Here is a 19,121-nt window from a genome sequence, read left to right on the forward strand (position 1 = left end):
GTTCTTATGCTGGTCTTGTTCTGTGTTTAGGTTGATGGAGATGTCAGCAAGCTCTTCTGCCAAAACCTCTGCCTGTTAGCCAAGCTGTTCCTAGATCACAAGACCCTATATTACGACGTGGAGCCTTTCCTTTTTTACATACTAACAAAGAACGACAACAAAGGCTGTCATCTTGTGGGTTATTTCTCCAAGGTGAGGATTTTCAATAGCATGAAAAAAAAATTATTTCATCCAGTTGGACAAGTGTTTGATTAATGCAGTGACACTGTCTTTACTGTATTAGTCATGATTAATGCAGTGACACTGTCTATACTCTATTAGTCATGATTAATGCAGTGACACTGTCTTGCAGTGACGCTGTCTATACTATATTAGTCATGATTAATGCAGTGACACTGTCTATACTCTATTAGTCATGATTAATGCAGTGACACTGTCTTTACTGTATTAGTCATGATTAATGCAGTGACACTGTCTTGCAGTGACGCTGTCTATACTATATTAGTCATGATTAATGCAGTGACACTGTCTATACTCTATTAGTCATGATTAATGCAGTGACACTGTCTTTACTGTATTAGTCATGATTAATGCAGTGACACTGTCTTGCAGTGATGCTGTCTATACTCTATTAGTCATGATTAATGCAGTGACACTGTCTATACTCTATTAGTCATGATTAATGCAGTGACACTGTCTTGCAGTGATGCTGTCTATACTCTATTAGTCATGATTAATGCAGTGACACTGTCTTTACTGTATTAGTCATGATTAATGCAGTGACACTGTCTTGCAGTGACGCTGTCTATACTATATTAGTCATGATTAATGCAGTGACGCTGTCTATACTTTTAGTCATGATTAATGCAGTGACACTGTCTTTACTGTATTAGTCATGATTAATGCAGTGACACTGTCTATACTCTATTAGTCATGATTAATGCAGTGACACTGTCTATACTCTATTAGTCATGATTAATGCAGTGACACTGTCTTTACTGTATTAATCATGATTAATGCAGTGACACTGTCTTTACTATATTAGTCATGATTAATGCAGTGACACTGTCTATACTGTATTAGTCATGATTAATGCAGTGACACTGTCTATACTGTATTAGTCATCTTAAAAGCTAAATGTATTCACAAGGGATTGTGCACGTCCATGTACGTGTGTGTGTGTGTGTGTGCACATTTGTGTGTGCGCGTGTGTGCTTTGGACAAGGACAGCGACAGGTGCAGTAAATTGCCTGCTTCAGCAGAGCTCTGACATACTTGATCTGTTTCCCCTTCCCTCAGGAAAAGCTTTGCCAGCAGAAGTACAATGTCTCCTGTATAATGATCATGCCTCAGTACCAAAGGCAAGGCTTTGGAAGGTTCCTCATTGATTTCAGTAAGTCCCTTAATGCGTTCTAAGAACATAAAACTCAATGCCAGCTTGATTCTAGAATGCTTGCCTGATTTTTAAAATGTTTCCTCAGGCATAGATTTGTGTCAGTCAGGTGCTTGTGAATTCATTGATATGTGTAAATCAAGGCAATTTATACTGATCAAAAATATAAACGCAACATGCAACAATTTCAAAGATTTTACTGAATTAGAGTTCATATGAGGAAATTAATCAATTGAAATAAATTCATTAGGTCCTAATCTATGGATTTCACATGACTGGGAATATGCATCTGTTGGTCACAGAGACCTTAAACAAAATGGGCGTCAGGATCTCATCATGGTATTTCTGCGCATTAGAATTGCCATTGATAAAATGCAATTGTGTTAGTTGTCTGTAACTTATGCCTGCCCATACCATAACCCTAACGCCACCATGGGGCACTCTGTTCACAACATTGACATCAGCGAACTGCTCGCCGACATGACGCCATACATGTGGTCTTCGGTTGTGAGGCCGTTTGGACATACTGCCAAATTCCCTAAAACTAAGTTGGAGGTGGCTTATGGTAGAGAAATTAACATTCAGTTATCTGGCAACAGCTCTGGTGGACATTCCTGCAGTCAGCATGAAAATTGCATGCTCCCTCAAAACTTGAGACATCTGTGGCATTGTGTTGTGTGACAAAACAGCACATTTTAGAATGGCCTTTTACTGTTCCCAGCACAAGGTGCACCTGTGTAATGATCATGCTGTTTAATCAGATTACTGATATGCCTCACCTGTCAGGTGGATGGATTATCTTGGCAAAAGAGAAACGCTCACTAACAAGGATGTAAACAAATGTATGCACAAAATTTGAGAGAAATAAGCTTTTTTGTGCGTATGTAACATTTCTGGGATCTTTTATTTCAACTCATGAAACATGGGAGCAACACTATGCATGTTGCGTTTATACTTTTGTTTAGTGCACATGCACAAGAGTGTGTTTTCAATAATATAATCGGGACGTTCTGGTGTACTTCTGAAAACAACTTCTGCCTAGAGATGGCATCGTGTTTAGGTGCCAGATTTGGACAGTTTGTCATAGCTATTTTATTAGTACACTCTTTTCCTCTTTGGAGGAGTGGTGTGCGTGCGTGTGTGTGCGTGCGTGTGTGTGCGCGCGCGTGTGTGTACGTGGAAGAGATGTAACAGAGCGTTTGATTTCCTGCCCATTTTGTTCACTATTGAGACACATTAAGAGATGCAGCGAGAGAGGGGCTGGATGTGTGATATTGACAGTGTGTTGATAACAGAGAGAGAGGGATTAAGAAGAGATTGAACACAGCTGAGTTCTGAGCTCAAAGAGGGCTTTATTGGAAAATGTGTTGTGTCCTAAATGTCACCCTATATAGTGCACTACTTTTGACCAGGGTCCTACAGGGTTGTAGAGCACTAACTAGGGAAGAGGGTGCCATTTGGACTGTACGCTGTGGCTTTGGAACTGGAAGTTGTTCCGATTATAAATGTTCTGCTTTCATTGGATTGTATTAGAGAAACACTTTGTCTCAGGTAGCTTCGCTGCGAGAGGGAAAGCGTTAGCTCCGTTTGCCAGCGTGAATAATGCATTTGTTTTCTCTCTAATCATTACCCCCAGAGGATTTTGAATAGGCTCTTTTTGTTTAGATTTACAGATGGTAAATCACAGCAAATACATTTAGTAAAACACACAGAATAAAATATGACTTGTTAGGGTTACGTTATTATTTTCTGTGTTTTACTTATTCATCTGTTCTAGCAGCATATTTATTTTTTGGTAAATTATTGACTATTCTCTCCTTTCTCCTGAGCTTTGGGTAATGAATATTGTCATAATGACTGGAATATTATGTATTCAGTGTTTGGTGATTAGATGTGCTTGTTTGGTTCCTGGTAGTGGGTGCACACATTAAAAGACATTAATTAATTTCAAGCTGCTTATAATGGATGACCCTTGACAGGACAGCTCTAAAACAAATTACATACAGACACCGCTACCTTTTTACGTTTCGTTTTTTTTTTCTCTCTCTTCATCTCTAATAAGTGCAGCCTTTTGTGAGAAATGACATCCAGCTGCTTCTCCTCCATTTGTTCTGTGGCTTTGTTTCCTCCCCCCCCCCTCTTCTCCGCTCCCCCTTCCTCTCCATCTCCTTTGTTGCCCTTGGCAGCATGTATCATAGCTGACAGAGGTTGAAGGAGAGGGAAACTGATTGCCTCCCTTTCTACTGTTTGAAGGTGAAAATGGATCTGCTCCTCAACACAGGATGTCACGTCATATTATGAATGTCATTTTTGACAGGACGGAGATTGAAATGAAATCTAAGACATGCAGCTGTCTCTGGCTAGCATGTGTTTTTGGCTTTTTTTTTTTTTTTTTTTACATACTAGCCTACTTTCTCACAATTGTATTCTTTGAATGTGGTCGTGTCCCCAAATCTGGCTTGTCTACTACTTATTTAAACTGCATACTGTGTACTAATCGTACAACATACTATTTAGAACATACTGTTTAGTTAAAACGAATGCAGTAAGCATCAAATAACGGCACGCTAGGCTCCTCCTACTGAGAATGCATCATCTATTGTAGAGTTATGTTGATTTCCGCCATTCATTCATTTTAGTACAACCTGTCCCCTCAGCTGATTATCAGCTGTTGTCAGACCACATGGGTCTCCGAATAGGATTCTCTTCCCCAATAGAGTGAATTCTACTAGAAGAAAGACTAGAACGGGTATGACATCCTGGCATCTAAAGCATACAACATCATCTGAATTGGGTTGTCTATGTAAACGCAGTATTGTTTCATTTGAATGTCTTTTTTTAGGTTACCGTACTGTTGGAGACTATCTGACTTGAGCCCGTTTTTAATGTCATAATCAGCCCATTTATGTAATGGGATAATTATCGAGGAGCTAGGCGTTCCATAGAAGATGTGTTCCACGGCGCGCTAACTGAGTGGATCTAACCTTCCACAGAGTGGCAATATTTTCCACAGAACACACAGAGCCCCAAGTTCCTTTTTATACCATGGCTATAATTTAGTACTTTTACCACTAGACAGTAGTTGCCTTGGTAACCAAACAGACTTGCTAGTTTAGCTAATCAAACCATCAGTCCTAGTTTGCTGTTATGTAGGGCTGCCCCCAATTAGTTGACTGGGCAATTGTTTCGTCGTTAGGCTGTTGGTCGACCGAGATTGTTTTAGTCAAGCTGTAACAAATACAGTACCAGTCAAAAGTTTGAACACACCTACTCATTCAAGGGTTTTTCTTAATTTTTACTATTTTCAACATTGTAGAATAATAGTGAATACATCAAAACTATGAAATAACACATATGGAATCATGTAGTAACCAAAAAAGTGTAAAACAAATCAAAATATATTTTATATTCTTAGCCACCCTTTGCCATGATGACAGCTTTGCACACTCTTGGCATTCCCTCTACCAGCTTCATGAGGTAGTCACCTGGAATGCATTTCAATTAACAGGTGTGCCTTGTTAAAAGTTCATTTGTGGAATTTCTTTCCTTAATGTGTTTGAGCCAATCAGTTGTGTTGTAACAAGGTAGGGGTGGTATACATAAGATGGCCCTATTTGGTAAAAGACCAAGTCCATATTATGGCAAGAACAGCTCAAATAAGCAAAGAGAAACGACAGTCCATCATTACTTCAAGACATCAAGATCAGTCAATGCGGACATTTTTTAGAATTTTGAAAGTTTCTTCAAGTGCAGTCGCAAAAACCATTAAGCATTGGGCCAGTAACAGAAAGGCTGCTAGATCGAATCCCCGAGCTGACAAGGTAAAAATTTGTCATTCTGCCCCTGCGCTTAGTTGGACTATCATTTGTTTTTCAACAGGACAATGACCCAAAACACACCTCCAGGCTGTGTAAGGGCTGTTTGACCAAGGAGAGTGATCGAGTGCTGCATCAGATGACCTGGCCTCCACAATCACCCGACCTCAACCCAATTGAGATGGTTTGGGATGAGTTGGACCGCAGAGTGAAGGAAAAGCAGCCAACAAGTGCTCAGCATATGTGGGAACTCCTTCAAGACTGTTGGAAAAACATTACAGGTGAAGCTGGTTGAGATAATGCCAAGAGTGTGCAAAACTGTCATCAAGGCAAAGGGTGGCTACTTTGAAGTATATAAAATATATTTTGTTTTCTTTAAAGCTTTTTTGGTTACTATGTGATTCCATATCTGTTAATTCATAGTATTGATATCTTCACTATTATTCTACAATGTAGAAAATAGTCAAAATAAAGAAAAACCCTTGAATGAGTAGGTGTGTCCAAACTTTTGACTGGTTCTGTAGCTCCGTACTGCATCGCCTTGCTCCTCCCAGACGTCGGATTGTCCATGCACCCAGATACACAATGCACGTCTCTCACCAGAATGTGCTCTCTCGCTCTCTCCAATTAGTACACATTCATTGTTTTATAACTTAATTGTGTGAATTGTTTGATTGTTAGTGTATATCAATTCCCCATTATATATATCACCAGTAGTACATTTACCATTCATTCCTATAATTTCAAATCTACAATTTTTGTTACTTTGGTTACGGTAATTTATTTTAATGCATTCAATATTATTATTCCAGTCTTCCTGTTCTCATTGTCGGAGTGGACACATTGTTTGCAGAGTGCACAACCTAGGCTACACTTGAGGGAAACAAGTTTTGGTTTATTTCATTCCGTTTACTAGTTTTGTCGATTTAGTCTTTTGTTTGAAGCGCTCCTGTCAACGTTGAGTAAGGACGCGCTGGCATAGAAGAAGGCCTATAGGCTACCTAGCCTGCGTGCAAATGTAGACTTGTAAATGTGTTCATTTGGGGATTTGATAGTATTCCTGATTGGCCCTAACGCACCCTCCACTAATGACCTGTGGAGCTTCTCAAAGTAATGTTTTCTTCACCTCAAACAGCAAGCAAACAAAGTCTGTTTTTCCATCCATTGAGAATTACAATAGTTCCGCAATGTATTTGAAAAAATCTTTTTAGCGCTCTCCCTTTCCATAACCACACAGCGTGAAAGGGAAAAATGTCATGCTCTGATCTAGTGGAAATGTCATAAAATAGGCCAGTCGTATTTCAGTGCTTGACTTGTGCCGAAAAGCTCCCCCCTGCCAGAATCCCCCCTTCACGTAAATGTGCACGCACTCAATTCTTCATTGCTGCGACTTGCTTGCTAGTTGAGATTTCTGATCACGTTAGGCTGCGTTTCATTTTCAAATTTTTTATGACGGTTTGATTGCGGGGGAGGCATTAGTAATGTCTGCAGTTTTCAGTTTGGCTTGTTGTTTCAAGTGTATTAGTCTATTAATTATTCATTTCGGTTGCCTATCCTGATGTGAAGTTTGTTCTATAGAAAGTATTTGACTCTAGCCGCAAAATTAAGGAAATTAGGGGGGGGGTGGATTTCGGCAAGGCTATTTTCTTGCCTGCCGAAATTCTCCCCCCTTTCTATTTTGGGACTGCAAGGCCTAGCACACTTCTGAATCATTTTGGTAGCTCTTGTTGACCAGGTGTGTGTGTGCCACAGAAAGTATTGGACTATACAGTGTCTCACAAAAGTGAGTACACCCCTCACATTTTTGTAAATGTAAAGTAGTGAGTGTACAGCTTGTATAACAGTGTAAATTTGCTGTCCCCTCAAAATAACACAACACACAGCCATTAATGTCTAAACCGCTGGCAACAAAAGTGAGTACACCCCTAAGTGAAAATATCCAAATTGGGCCCAAAGTGTCAATATTTTGTATGGCCACCATCATTTTCCAGCACTACCTTAACCCTCTTGGGCATGGAGTTCACCAGAGCTTCACAGGTTGCCACTGGAGTCCTCTTCCACTCCTCCATGACGGAGCTGGTGGATGTTAGAGACCTTGCACTCCTCCACCTTCCGTTTGAGGATGCCCCACAGATGCTCAATAGGGTTTAGGTCTGGAGACATGCTTGGCCAGTCCATCACCTTTACCCTCAGCTTCTTTAGCAAGGCAGTGGTCGTCTTGGAGGTGTGTTTGGTGTCGTTATGTTGGAATACTGCCCTGTGGCCCAGTCTCCGAAGGGAGGGGATCATGCTCTGCTTCAGCATGTCACAGTACATGTTGGCAGTCATGGTTCCCTCAATGAACTGTAGCTCCCCAGTGCCGGCAGCACTCATGCAGCCCCAGACCATGACACTCCCACAACCATGCTTGACTGTAGGCAAGACACTTGTCTTTGTACTCCTCACCTGGTTGCCGCCACACACGCTTGACACCATCTGAACCAAATAAGTTTATCTTGGTCTCATCAGACCACAGGACATGGTTCCAGTAATCCATGTCCTTAGTCTGCTTGTCTTCAGCAAACTGTTTGCAGGCTTTCTTGTGCATCATCTTTAGAAGAGGCTTCCTTCTGGGACGACAGCCATGCAGACTAATATGATGTAGTGTGCGGCATATGGTCTGAGCACTGACAGGCTGACCCCCCACCCCTTCAACCTCTGCAGCAATGCTGGCAGCACTCATACGTTTATTTCCCAAAGACAACCTCTGGATATGACGCTGAGCACGTGCACTCAACTTCTTTGGTCGACCATGGCGAGGCCTGTTCTGAGTGGAACCTGTCCTGTTAAACCGCTGTATGGTCTTGGCCACCGTGCTGCAGCTCAGTTTCAGGGTCTTGGCAATCTTCTTATAGCCCAGGCCATCTTTATGTAGAGCAACAATTCTTTTTTTCAGATCCTCAGAGAGTTCTTTGCCATGAGGTGCCATGTTGAACTTCCAGTGACCAGTCAGTATGAGGCAGTGTGAGAGCGATGACACCAAATTTAACACACCTGTTCCCCATTCACACCTGAGACCTTGTAACACTAATGAGTCACATGACACCGGGGAGGGAAAATGGCTAATTGGGCCCAATTTGGATATTTTCACTTAGGGGTGTACTCACTTTTGTTGCCAGCGGTTTAGACATTAATGGCTGTGTGTTGAGTTATTTTGAGGGGACAGCAAATTTACACTGTTATACAAGCTGTACACTCACTACTTTACATTGTAGCAAAGTGTCATTTCTTCAGTGTTGTCACATGAAAAGATATAATCAAATATTTACAAAAATGTGTGGAGATACTGTAGCCACAAAATTAAGGAAATTAGAAGGGGGGGGGGGATTTCGGCAAGGCTATTTTCTTCCCTGCCGAAATTCTCCCCCCTTTCTATTTTGGGACTGCAAGGCCTGGCACACTTCTGAATCATTTTGGTAGCTCTTGTTGACCAGGTGTGTGTGTGCCACAGAAAGCAACATTAGAGTATAAAGAAACAAACATTTATTTTAGAAAAATGTTCTAATGTTTAAGAAAATAAAGATAATACACAAATATTGTCACAAAAACATCACAGAAAGGTAAGTTTGTTAACAAACATTAAATAGGAAATACAAATGTATATATTTGCATAATAAGATATAAAATGACAATAAATCTAATATAAAAGACAATAAATAACATAAATAAATTAGAAAGCTGCAACAGCTCGGCTGAACTTTTAGTCCACTTTTTCTGGAAAGTTTTCCAGGGGATACCATCGCCTGGAACTCGAGCCTAACCTAGTCCTGACAGGCAGCGCAGACATTATCCTCCAATGATGGGATGGTGTTCATACAGGACTGGTGGAACCATCGTGGGCAGCGGTCACAACCAATCTGAAATTTAGGATGAAAAATGTTACTATATTTAAAACATTAAATACATTTTCTTGAATTACAATTATTTCATTATCAGACAAAGCAGATGATACTACCTCTAGAAATATTACTGCTTATACAAATTCGTACTCGTAAAAATGTGCCTTTTTAGAAGTGAACAAGCAATTACCCAGGTAGTGTCTTCCTCATTATTGTCCATCTCCCCACAGAAGTGGCACAGTTAGCTCAGGTCAAGTAGTCTATACATCTATACATGTATTTTTCTGAGCGAACAGGGAACAAGGGAATAGTGTTGGTTTCTTGTAACAAAATGATTTAAACACATGTGTTTTAGTGGCTATCTAGTCAGAAGTTGGATCAAAGATAACCTTGAAAGATCCATATAAATGTTTTTTTTTTGTTTTTATCTACAATTATATTAAATTATAAATTGAACATACCAGTGTTTTGGAGGTGAGTGACTGTATTTCTTTCAAGATGTTATCATCTTTGTATTTGAAAAGACAATCGACTCCTCCTTCAGAACACATTTAGCAAACTGGGGGAAAAATGTGATGGGCATTTCAGTTTTCCCCAACAAAATTATGTTACACTTAAGATTATAATTCACAAGTATACAACGTCACAGCTATAATATAATTTGACAGTTATTTTTTTGCCTTTTAGTCAGTATACTTTCAGTAGGTTAATTGTACATTACTTATACTCTCATACTTACTTTCAAGGCAAAGACCCCACAAGAAGTAACATCTTGTTGGCATGGGTGAGGAAGGATATCACACACCATCTGGAGATATTACACCCCTTCTCTCTCAGGAATGATCTGAACATATATGTTAATAAAAGTACAGCATTTTGAAACACTTTATTGATTACAATATAGAGATTAATAACAGTATAGCATGTTAAAGACTTTATTGATTCCATTGTAAATTTTTTTAATTAAAAGCAGTTTTTACCTTGTCATCCCCTGGCATCTTTTTATCTTTCTGTCCCTTTCCCCCATTGGGTCGAGGAACAGAGCCCTCTTTTGGGATGGCAGCATAACCTTTCACGTTTAGACAGAAACATACATTACACACATTACACACACATAAATACACACACATTACACACATAAATACACACATATGGCAAACACACACATTTTACACACGTGTATATTCAGTATTATGTATGTATTTCTTAGTACTGCCTTAGCAGCTCTTACCGTCACAGTCCAGTGGTTGTGTTCATTGATGATGTCAATAATGTACTTGTACATCATTGGATCAATCTGAAATTTAAAAGAGCAAGGATACAGTTGCTTGAGTTCAAAATCTGTCAAATATAATATTATGATATTATGAGAATAATCCAACCAACCTTAAGTTTTGATTTCTTTCTCCCCCTAAATGCCAGTCATTTTAAAGTTGTCATTGTAGAAGGCTTGCTCGGTTGACTGCTTGTTAAAATTCTGCACCAGATGGAACATGTAGGCATTGATGGTCTGACGGGAAGAAAATAAAAAGAAAGACAATGAAGGTAAATCTGTTACATGGAAAAACAACCATTTAGGTTTTCCTTATAAATACACAGATTAATCACACACATACAGTGTTTACATATACTGTATGTGCAACACAGTCTTACCTCACTTTCCAGCTCCATCTTTGGACCAGTTCTGTGGAGATCCTGATAAAATATTTTATATGGGCCGATTCTAGACAACAACACATATTCATATTTTCCTCTCCAAGCCTCTGCAACACCTGGAAAAATGTACCTGTAAGTGTACTGAGATATATAAATGGATCAACCTGACAAGATTACATACATACATTTGTTTATATCAGTAGCTGCTGCTGCTGGTGTGGTGTGGTGGCTGAGGAGGTGGAGGCTGCTGGTGTGGTGGCTGAGGAGGTGGAGGCTGTTGGTATTGTGGCTGAGGAGGTGGAGGCTGTTGGTGTGGTGGCTGAGGAGGTGGAGGCTGTTGGTGTGGAGGCTGCTGGTGTGGTGGCTGAGGAGGTGGAGGCTGTTGGTGTGGTGGCTGAGGAGGTGGAGGCTGCTGGTGTGGTGGCTGAGGAGGTGGAGGACGCTGGTGTGGTCGTTATGGAGGTGGAGGCTGTTGGTGTGGTGGCTGTGGAGGACGCTGGTGTGGTGGTTGTGGAGGTGGAGGACGCTGGTGTGGTGGTTGTGGAGGTGGAGGCCGTTGGTGTGGAGGCTGTTGGTGTGGTGGTTGGTGTGGTGGCTGAGGAGGTGGAGGCTGCTGGTGTGGTGAGTGAGGAGGTGGAGGCTGCTGGTGTGGTGGCTGAGGAGGTGGAGGCTGCTGGTGTGGTGGCTGAGGAGGTGGAGGCTGCTGGTGTGGTGGTTCTGGAGGCTGATGATTTTATTTTATGATGGATCCGAGGAGTCTCTTCTATATGAGGCCTCAGGTGATCCACACTTGTTTTAGGGAAGATAATCCCCTTGTCATCTTCCAAATCCGCGATTTTCCCTTCGAGACCTCGAATCGTATATGGCCGAGATAGTTGGGATCTAGTTTGCCCCCTTTCCTCTGCACTCATGTTGACTTATATATTTTAACTTTATTTTTCGCCCAGAGTACAAAGTTTTATTTATTATTGTTATTATTATTTTATTACTACTACTGTACCTACATTCTTAAAAAATAAAACAGAAAAAGGTTGTTTTTTTTAATGTAGGAAAAGCCATAAGAGGGAAAACCATGATGGGATAGGGGATTGAGGAATGGGTAGAGAGAACAGTAGAGGGCTCTGAAAATGATCATTGCTGAAATAATCACTTTCTTTTGTGACTAGAGTCTAATACTTCCTGTGGCACACATCAAAGGGAATGATAGGTCCCCCCTTCTAATTTCCTTAATTCTGTGGCTAGAGTCAAATACTTTCTGTGGCACACACTACTGGTCAACATGACCTACCAAATTAAAGAAACATTTAAGATCCAGGCAGCCTCTCGTTTTAACAATAAATTGTCGAGGTCACTCCCTTTCCTAGGGAGGGTGACGTGTTCGATGCCGATATAACGAAGGGACGAAATAGTGGTTCACTTCCAAAAAGTGGGCCGCAACTGGGTAAGTCGTGTTTTTGCACCTAATTGTGCTACGATGCTCCAAGATTCTTACTTTTAGTTTGCGCTTCATTTTACCCACATCATTTTTACCACAAGGACAAGTTATAAGATAAATAACTGCCTTAGTGGAGCATGTGATAACACCTTTGATTGGGATTTGTTTCCTTGTTTGAGGGTGTTTGAAGGATCAACATTTGTAATTGTCATTACATTAAGCACGGCCATTACACTTGTAGTTTCCGTCCGGTAGAGGCGCAAATAGACGTTGTGTGGGTGTATGTTGGGGTGGTAAATCGGAGTTTACCAATTGATCTCTGAGATTTCTGCCCTGCGAGAATACGACCAAGGGAGGGTCTGAAAACACATTAACGATACTGTCATTGGATTTTAGAATGTGCCAACGTTTGAACGATTCCCTTAATTTGTTCAGATCACTTTGAATAGCGTGTAGTTAGAACACAAGAATGCTTCTTTTTGCGAGACTGTCCTTGAAAGAGATCATGTCTCGATTTGTTTGGGATTTTCTCAATGGCGTTATTAATATGACCATTTTTGTACCCCCTCTTCTTGAATTTTCTTTGCATCTCAGTCTGATTTCTGTCAATCTTATTTGTTTTTTGATTCGACAGAGTTGGCTATAGGTTACTGTTTTTCAAGAGAAGCGTGTGACAACTATCAGACCTCAACAAACTGTTAAGATCAGTAGGTTTCCTGTAAAGATCAGTGTATAGAACGTTATCCTCACACAAAGTCAAAAGATCAAGGAAATTGATTTGACGTGTGTCAGACTGCATAGTAAATCTCAGGTGCTCAGAACAAGAGTTAAGAAAAGCATGGAAATGCCTGGAGCCGTTTTGCATCACATGCAATGTACCATTTCCAAAATAATAATGTTAGGTAATAATTTAAAAAAAAATATTATTGTATCTATGATGCATTTTATATGTTCTGTTTGTATCTGTAAATCAACCAATGACATCAAGCCACACCCAGCCATGATTACAGACACCTGTGTGTCCTTCCAAACTATGTAAATTAGTGACCCGTGGTGTTTGTCGTTATACATCGGAGCTCCTAGAGTGAGGCTCTCTTATTGGTTAGCTAAACTAGCAAGTCTGTGTGTTTGGTTACCACGGCAACTACTGGAGCTATCTAGTAAACTTGCCAGCTAGCTACTTCAGGGGATGTTGAACACATTTCTACCAGCAAATGTGTTAAATTACCGGCAGGGAGCAGGTCTCGAACCCTCGACCTTCTAGCCCGAAGTCCAGCGCGCTATAGACTGTGCCGCAAAAGCGCGCTCGAGCGGCAGAGTCGATATCTGGCGTTTATAAACCCAGGGTTGTTACACTATGACAGGGATAATCAACTCAGGGCTCTACGTGTTCTCTGTGGAAGGTCACACCTTCCACGTAGGTCATTATTTTCCATAGAATGCATAGCTCCTCGTTGATTATCCCTTACATAATCAGCGTATTAGAATTAATAACTTGTTGTTGGGTAGGATGTTGGAGCGTATGTGTATTATTGCAGTGGCAAGGGGAATTACAGAAAGTGTCTGTCTGTCCACTATCATTATTATATTTCTAAGGAAGTAGGTAAAGAGCAACAGTTGAGTCTCAGTTCCTGATAAGTTAGGCTAGACACTGTGAAACTAGGACAAGGAGAGATGGGGAGCTCAGCATCGAGGTAAGGACAACAGTTGAAGAGAGAAGAAACCTCTGGGAGTGGGGGCCAGAGGGGCCCACACATCATTTGAATGTGTCTTTTTAGGTTACGTACCTTCTCAAACATGGTTTGTAAAAATACTATTTGGTCTTTTGACCAATCAGATCAGCTCCTTTGCCAATAATTGGGCAATAGATCAGAATTGGTCTGCATTTGTGTTTTTAATTTGAATGTGTATTTTTAGGTTACCTACCTTCTCACAAAATTGTTGTTTTTGTTATAGTAAGTCATTTTAGGTAAGCCACTGTGTCTTTTCCAAGTTATGTCTTCATCTTCTCACACCATTTTGTTTTGTTTGAATGTCTTTTTCAGGTTACCTTCTCACGAGGCAGGAAGGACAAGCTGGCTCCCCAGAGAAGCCTCTGTCAGATCTGGGTCGCTTATCCTACCTGGCATATTGGAAAAGTGTCATGGTGGAGTACCTCTATAAGCAGCCAGATAAACACATCAGCATTAAAGGAATAAGCAAGGCCACTGGGATGTGTCCACATGACATTACTGCTACTCTCCACAACCTCCGCATGATTGACAGACAGGACGGCAGGTCAGTCTTAACTCACACACTTGCTCTCTGTCTGTCTGTCTGTCCGTCTGTCCGTCCGTCCGTCCGTCCCCTCCTTCCTGACATCAGGCTACTGGGTGTTTTGACCGTGTTCTCCATTAATGCAGCAGAATGTTGACAGAGTCAGGTTAAGTGAGAGACAGACAGAAGAGCACCTGCTGCTATTCCATCATGAGAATCCTGTTTCAGCTTTATTAACGTATGCCATGCATGCAATGCCATGCATCATGTGGATTTATCCTTATGCAGATGGTCTTTTTGTTATAGGTTTACTGTTTAAGCACTTTGACAGTACTTACTGACAATTGCTAATGTAAAAAAATATATATTGTTTGATTAATTGGTGTATGATTTCTATCTAGGTTTGTAGTGATCAGAAGATATCGATTGATGTTCTGTTGTATAACAAAAAAAATATTTTTGAAAGCTGGTGCTTTTTGACATAGTTTATGATTGCTCCTCTCTAGGTTTGTGGTAATCAGAATATGCTCAGTGTTTCCCCTGTATTAATTTAGCAGTAGTGGGTCACTCCAGAATATATGATTTAAAAAAATATATTTTAAATACATTAAAAAAAATTGGGTTGGTAAAACATTTTCAGTGTAAACTTAAATGAATTAAACCATATATAAAGTATGTAGAAAAGATAATGGACCGATATATATTTAAATAACATCGTCTTTGAGAACTAACAATCACCAAAATAAAAACTACAGTCGGGGAGAATCAAATGTTGGGCCCACATTGATTTTGTTATCATTTGCAAAATAACATGAAATAAGCTATGGCAAAATGTGTAGAATTGCAGTAAATTAGCTTTAAAACTAGTGCTGAGCGATTAGTACTTTTTGAGGTTGTTTCGGTTCGACCAAACCGTTTGGACGCTATAGACGATTTTGTGAGAAGACACATTTTTTGGGTTGTCTCATGGTCTGACAAACACCGCTCTAACTCTGTCATCTTTCAAAAGTGCGATATATGTGGGTGCGGTAGATTGAGATGCATCCAAGGCTAAGAATCAGATATCCCTAGCTTCAACTGACTGATTTTGATACAGATGTTTAAATTATGCTAATTACATTTCCGCAGTGGCGCGGACATCGACCTTAGGGGGTTAATGGGAATTCCGAAGCCAAACATAGTGAATATTCAATTGCCAAAACATAGAAAATATTCCATTGTCTGTCAGGTCCAATATAAGCCTATAGAAACGCATTGGTCTTATTTTTGACAGATTTTGACGAGTGAAACCTCGCTTTTTCTCTCTGACCCGTCTCTGTCCGAGCTGGAAAAAACTGGCCCAATGGATTATGGTCATTGTAGTTAATTACCACATTTCTGCGTTGACATAGAATCAAATAAAATAAAATGTTATTGGTCACGTACACATATTTATCAGATGTTATTGCAGGTGTAGCTAAATGCTTGTGTTCCTAGCACCAACAGTACAGTAAAATCTAACAGTATACAACAATACACGCAAAATCCAGAATAAAGGAATAAAGGAATATAGATATATTAGAACGTGCGATGTCAGAGTCCGGGATATAAATATATGTATATGGTGGTGTGTGTATAGACATTATGGGCAGTGAGCTCAAAGTATTGGGACAGTAACCATTTTTGTTGTTGTTTGTGCTCTGTACACCAACACTTAGGATTTGAAATGATACAGTGATGATTAGGTTAAAGTGCAAACTCTCAGCATTAATTTGAGGATATTTCTGTGGGTACATAGTCACCCCCATTTTAAGGGACCAAAAGTATTGGGACAAATTCACTTTAGTGCCTTCAGAAAGTGTTCACACCCCTTTACTTTTAACACATTTTGTTGTTACAGCGTGAATTTCAAATGGATTAAATGTAGATTTTTTTTGTCACACACAATGACCCAAATTGGAATTTTTGTTACACACAATGACCCAAATTGGAATTTTTGTTACACACAACGACCCAAATTGGAATTTTTGTTACACACAATGACCCAAATTGGAATTTTTGTCACACACAATGACCCAAATTGGAATTTTTGTCACACACAATGACCCAAATTGGAATTTTTGTTACACACAACGACCCAAATTGGAATTTTTGTCACACACAATGACCCAAATTGGAATTTTTGTCACACACAATGACCCAAATTGGAATTTTTGTCACACACAATGACCCAAATTGGAATTTTTGTTACACACAACGACCCAAATTGGAATTTTTGTCACACACAATGACCCAAATTGGAATTTTTGTCACACACAATGACCCAAATTGGAATTTTTGTTACACACAACGACCCAAATTGGAATTTTTGTTACACACAACGACCCAAATTGGAATTTTTGTTACACACAATGACCCAAATTGGAATTTTTGTCACACACAATGACCCAAATTGGAATTTTTGTCACACACAATGACCCAAATTGGAATTTTTGTTACACACAACGACCCAAATTGGAATTTTTGTCACACACAATGACCCAAATTGGAATTTTTGTTACACACAACGACCCAAATTGGAATTTTTGTTACACACAATGACCCAAATTGGAATTTTTGTTACACACAATGACCCAAAGTGGAATTATTCAACCCCTTTTTTCATGGCAAGACCAAATACGTTCAGGAGTAAAAATGTGCTTAACAAGTCATTATACTCTGTGCAATAATAGTGTTTAACATGATTTTTGAATGACTACCTCATCTCTGAACCCCACACATACAATTATCTGTAAGGTCCCTCAGTCAATCATTGGATTTCAAACACAGATTCAACCACAAAGAACAGGGAAGTTTTTCAGTACCTCACAAAGAAGGGCAGCTGTTATTAGATGGGTAATAACAAAGCAGACATTGAACATCCCTTTTAGCATGGTGAAGTTATTAATTACAATACAAAGATATTTCCTAACTCAGTTGCCGGAGAGGAAGGAAATCACTCAGGGATTTCACCATGAGGCCAAAGGTGACTTTAAAACAGTTACAGAGTTTAATGGCTGTGATGGGAGAAAACTGAGGATGGATCAACAACATTGTAGTTACTCCACAATACTAACCTAATTGACAGAGTGAAAAGAAGGAAGCCTGTACAGAATAAAAATATTCCAAAACATGCATCCTGTTGGCCACAAGGCAATAAAGTAATACTGCAACAAATGTGACAAAGCAATTAGCTTTTTGTCCTGAATACAAAGTGTTATGTTTGGGGCAAATCCAATACAACACATTACTGAGTACCACTCTCCATATTTTCAAACAGTGGTGGCTGCATCATGTTATGGGTATGCTTGTAATTGTTAAGGACTGGAAAGTTTTTCAGGATAAAAAAAAAGAAACGGAATGGAGCTAAGCACAGGCAAAATCCTAGAGGGAAACCTGGTTCAGTCTGCTTTCCACCAGACACTGGTAGATGAATCGACCTTTCAGCAGGACAATAACCTAAAACACAAGGCCAAATCCGCGCTAGAGTTGCTTACCAAGAAGACCGTGAATGTTCCTGAGTGGCCGAGTTACAGTTTTGAATTTAAATCTGAATGAAAATCTGTGGAAAGACCTGTAAATGGTTGTCTAGCAATGATTAACAATCAATTTGACAGAACTTGAATAATTTTTAAAAGAACAATGGGCAAATGTTGCACAATTCAGGCATGGAATTGTGCAACATTAGAGATTTACCTAGAAAGACTCACAGCTTTAATCGCTGCCAAAGGTGATTGTAACATGTATTGACTCAGGGAGTTGAATACTTATCTAATCAAGATACCGTATATAACTGTTTTGAATTTTTTTATGATGTTTTTTTTCATACGTTTTTCTTCTACTTTGACAGAGTTTTGTGTGTAGATCGTTGACAAAACGATCTACACACTTGGTAACACAACAAAATGTGGAAAAAGTCAAGGGGTTTGAATACTTTTTGAGGGCACTGTATATGTGTATTAAAGTCTGGTATTTGGCCTCATATTCATAGCTCACAATGATTACATACAGCTTGTGACTCTACAAATTTGTTGGATGCATTTGGTTGTGTTCCAGATTATTTTGTGCCCAAAATAAATGAAGGGTAAATAATGTATTGTGTCATTTTGGAATCACTTTTATTGTAAATTGGAATAGCATATATTTCTAAACACTTTTACTTAATGTGGATGCTGCCATGATTACGGATAATCCTGAATGAATTGTGAATAATTTTGAGAAAGTTACAGATGCACAAATATCTTACCTCCAGAAAATGCTAACCTCCCCTGTTATTGGTAATGGGGAAAGGTTAGCATGTCTTGCGGGTATGATATAAAATGCTAACCTCCCCTGTTATTGGTAATGGGGAGAGGTTAGCATGTCTTGCGGGTATGATATAAAATGCTAATCTCCCCTGTTATTGTAATGGTGAGAGATTAGCATGTCTTGGGGTTATGATATTTGTGTGTATGTACAGTGCATTCGGAAAGTATTCAGACCCCTTGACTTTTTCCACATTTTGTTACGTTACAGCCTTATTCTAAAGTGGATTGAATAGTTTTTCCCCTCATCAATCTACACACAATACCCCATAATGACAAAGCAGAAACAGGTGTTTAGTAATGTTTGCTAATTTTTTTGTTTTTAATGTAAAACTGAAATGTCACGTTTACATAACTTTTCAGACC

The 19,121-nt window shown here is 39.6% G+C and overlaps 1 protein-coding gene across 1 annotated transcript in view; it reads left to right on the top strand.

Moving 5' to 3' along the window:
• The window catches only part of LOC115201709 (histone acetyltransferase KAT6B), a 95,376-nt gene that overhangs the window by 63,303 nt on the left and 12,952 nt on the right, over positions 1–19,121 (top strand). Inside the window, exons 11-13 of the mRNA XM_029765538.1 lie at positions 31–192; positions 1,300–1,393; positions 14,223–14,454. Of these exons, the coding sequence (XP_029621398.1) occupies positions 31–192; positions 1,300–1,393; positions 14,223–14,454 (488 nt within the window). The remainder of the gene's footprint in view (positions 1–30; positions 193–1,299; positions 1,394–14,222; positions 14,455–19,121) is intronic.

Source organism: Salmo trutta, chromosome 10, assembly GCF_901001165.1.
Source record: "Salmo trutta chromosome 10, fSalTru1.1, whole genome shotgun sequence".
Taxonomy (NCBI): domain Eukaryota; kingdom Metazoa; phylum Chordata; class Actinopteri; order Salmoniformes; family Salmonidae; genus Salmo; species Salmo trutta.